General features: G+C 74.4%; 1 protein-coding gene across 2 annotated transcripts in view; it reads left to right on the plus strand.

Moving 5' to 3' along the window:
- The first annotated feature begins 9 nt into the window (after window positions 1-9).
- Window positions 10-3369, plus strand: part of SHC2 (SHC adaptor protein 2) — a 4608-nt gene continuing 1248 nt past the window's right edge. Inside the window, exons 1-8 of one of the 2 annotated variants that reach the window (XM_026082290.1) lie at window positions 10-435; window positions 1217-1287; window positions 1743-1803; window positions 1925-2044; window positions 2171-2224; window positions 2320-2371; window positions 2619-2745; window positions 3236-3367. In XM_026082290.1, the coding sequence (XP_025938075.1) occupies window positions 61-435; window positions 1217-1287; window positions 1743-1803; window positions 1925-2044; window positions 2171-2224; window positions 2320-2371; window positions 2619-2745; window positions 3236-3367 (992 nt within the window). In that variant the 5' untranslated portion in view covers window positions 10-60. The remainder of the gene's footprint in view (window positions 436-1216; window positions 1288-1742; window positions 1804-1924; window positions 2045-2170; window positions 2225-2319; window positions 2372-2618; window positions 2746-3235; window positions 3368-3369) is intronic. The other variant, XM_026082292.1, reaches the window with a different exon arrangement.

Raw genomic sequence — 3369 nt, forward strand, 5'->3', positions numbered from 1 at the left:
GCCCTGGCCCACCCGTGCCCCCCGCTCGGCGAGGAGCAGGAGGCCGTCACCACCTTCTGCATGCTCATCCCCAGGATGCCCCAGTGGAAGTTCTCCGGCCCCACGGGCTTCCTCAGCCGCAGCCCCTCGGGCTCCAGCAAGGAGCTCTCCTCGCCGGCCAAGGCGGGGGGCCCCGCGGAGCCGGGGGGGGCCCCCTCCGGCCTGGCCGCCGTGCTGAGCGCCTGCGAGCCCGTCTGCTCCGCGCCCTGCTCGCTGCAGGTGATGAGCCGGCTGCGCGGCGGCGCCGGGGCCGCCAGGAAGGCCGCCCGCCTCGAGGGGGTCAAGCTGGCCGGCGACGAGTGGAGCCGCAAGGGCAGCTTCATCAGCAAGCCGGCGCAGGGCTGGCTCCACCCCGACGAGCGGGTGCTGGGACCCGGCGTCTCCTACATCGTCCGGGTGAGTCCCGCCGCGGCCGTGTCCCGGTGCGGGGAGGCGCGAAGCCCCCGGCGCCCAGCGGTGCCGCTGACCCGGGAGCGGGGACCTCCGTGCCGGCCTCCCCCGGGCTCCGTCCTCGGCGCAGGGGCTGCGATGACGGTTTCCGGGGCCGAAGGCTGCGGGCAGGCTCCATCGCGCTGTGGCCGCACGCCTGGCTCCGGACCAGCGCAGCCTGCGCGCGCCTCAGGGCCGATCCGGGGATGCTCCACTGGGAAGCACCTGCCCCACTGTGCCTCAGTTTCCCTCCAGCCGAAGGGCCGTGCCTGCGGGGGGGCCTGGCCTGGGGGCAGCACGGGTGGGTGGCCCTGCGCGGGTGCTGCGGGCTGCGGGCTGGGTCGATGCTCGGGGCGGGCGCTCGGGGCGGGCAGACCTGGTGCAGCCCTTCTCCCCGTCGCGGGGCGGCCTGGCCCCGTGAAGCTGCCGCGGCGCCTGGCATGCCGCGGGGAGCGCTACCGGGCCGGGCTGGGGGCTCTCCCGCCCAGGGGAGCAGCCCCAGGACATGGCGGGAGCCAGCCCCTAGCGGGGACACGAGTTTGCCAGGTCTCAGCGTGGGTCTGGGGGCGCAACGGAGCCTCCCCGCTGGGTGTTTCGGGGACGCCGTGCATGGGGGTGAGCCCGGGCACGGGGTCCCGGGAGGCCCCCCCGCGCTGCCGCGGTCCCCCCGCCACCCCGGCTCCCCCTCGTTCTCCGGGGCTGGTGCCGGTGACCGCTCCAACTGTCCTCCCCTGCTCCCGCGCCGCAGTACATGGGCTGCATCGAGGTGCTGCGCTCCATGCGGTCCCTGGACTTCAACACCCGCACGCAGGTCACCAGGTAGGGCCCCGCCGTGCCCCGTGCCCCCACGGCGTCTCGGGACCCCCACGACCCCGGGGGCCGCGGAGCGACCTCCCCCCCTTCCCGGGGTCCCTGCGGGGAGGTAGGGGACAGGGCTGCGGTTGGGGGACCTGTGCCGAGCCGGGGACGGGGCCGCATTCAGGGACCCCCATGTGCCGAGCCGGGAATGTGGCTGTGGTCCAGGGACCCCCATGTGCTGGGGATGGGGCCCTGGTCGGGGACCCCCATGTGCCGAGCCGGGGATGGGGAGCGGTGCGGCAAAGGGCAGCTGCTGCCGATTGATAGCAGAAAGAGGAGAAGGGAGGTGGCTCCGGCCGGGATGATCCCCCGCGGTGGCGGTGACATTGGGGACGCCGCGGGGGGGCTGCGGCCGGCCGTGCCGGGGCGGCGGGGGGGCTCTGCGGCGATAACCCGCCTGGCGCGGCGGCTCGCAGGGAAGCCATCAACAGACTGTACGAGGCGGTGCCGGGCGTGAAGGGCATCTGGAAGAAGAAGGTGAGTTCCCAGCCGGGGCCGGGGACCCACACCACCGTTCGCCCGGGTCCCCGGCGCCTCGCTCCCCTCCTTCGCCCCGTGGAAGGGGCTGCTGAGCCCAGCACCGCCCCGCCGCCCCCAGGCTCCCAACAAGGCGCTCTTCTCCATCCTGGGCAAGAGCAACCTCCGCTTCGCCGGCATGAGCATCGCCGTCAACATCTCCATTGACGGCCTCAACCTCATGATCCCCACCACGCGCCAGGTGAGCGCTGCCCCGGGGGCGGCCCCGCTGGTGCTGCCCGTGTCCCAGCGCCCCAGCTCCGGCCCCCGGCGCCAGCCCGGAGCGGGGTGCCCGTGCTGACCCTGCGGCGGGCCACGTCTCCTGCAGATCATCGCCAACCACCACATGCAGTCCATCTCCTTCGCCTCCGGAGGGGACACGGTGAGGAGTCGCAGCAGGACGCGGGGCGGGAGCTCGGTGCACCCCGCGGCGCGCCGGACGCAGCCCTGGCCCTGACCGCCCCTCTGTGCCCCCAGGACACCACCGACTACGTCGCCTACGTCGCCAAGGACCCCATCAACCAGAGAGGTGACGCTCGCCCCGCGCCCAGACGCCCGAGCAGAGCGGGGACGTGGCGCGAGGAGAGGAGGAGGACGGCTCCAGGAGGGGGGATGAAGGCTTGAGGAGGAGAGGAGGGTGGCTCGAGGAGGGGATGCCATGGGGCGGCATGGGGGGCTGCAGTGGGGGGCTGTGGTGGGGCTGGAGCAGCCCCGGGCTGCTGAGTGCACGGGAGCCGTCTGTCCGTCCGTCCATCCATCCGTCCTTCTGTCTGCAGCCTGCCACATCCTGGAGTGCTGTGACGGGCTGGCACAGAGCGTCATCAACACGGTGGGCCAGGCCTTCGAGCTGCGCTTCAAGCAGTACCTGCACAGCCCCCCCAAGGTGGTGGTGCCCCCGGACAGGTAGGGCACGGGGGACCCACCCCGGGCGCCCGCGCGGGGGCACAAGCCCAGTGTTCCCACGGCCCGAGCAGGGCTGGTCCGGGCATCCCTGCAGGGCACGTGCTCCATGTTCCCGCGGCCCCAGCAGCCTGAGCAGGGCCGGTCCGGGCATCCCCGTGGGGGCATGTGCCCGGCATTCCCACGGTCCGAGCAGAGCCGGACTGGGCATCCCCACGGGAGCACATGCCCAGCGTTCCCACGGCCTGAGTGGGGCCAGTCCGGGCATTCCCACAGGAGCATGAGCCTGGCGTTCCCGCGGCCCCAGGGGCCTGAGCGAGGCTGGTCCGGGCGTCCTTGTGGGAGCACGTGCCCAGCATTCCCACAGCCCCAGCAGCCCGAGCGGGACCGGTGCGGGCGCCCCGCGGCAGTGCTGGGAGCGGGGCCGGGGCCGAGCCGGGCAGGGCAGGGCATTCCCAGCTCCCGCCGCCCGTCCCCGTGCGTCCCCGCGCAGGGCGCTGGGCGCGGAGGAGTCGGCGTGGGGAGACGACGAGGACGCCGCCGAGCACGACTACTACAACAGCATCCCGGGCAAGGAGCCACCGCCGGGGGGGCTCGTCGACTCCCGGCTGCGGCACGGCGCGCTCC

The sequence above is a fragment of the Apteryx rowi genome, unplaced genomic scaffold (genome assembly GCF_003343035.1).
Source record: "Apteryx rowi isolate R43461 unplaced genomic scaffold, aptRow1 scaffold_570, whole genome shotgun sequence".
Taxonomy (NCBI): domain Eukaryota; kingdom Metazoa; phylum Chordata; class Aves; order Apterygiformes; family Apterygidae; genus Apteryx; species Apteryx rowi.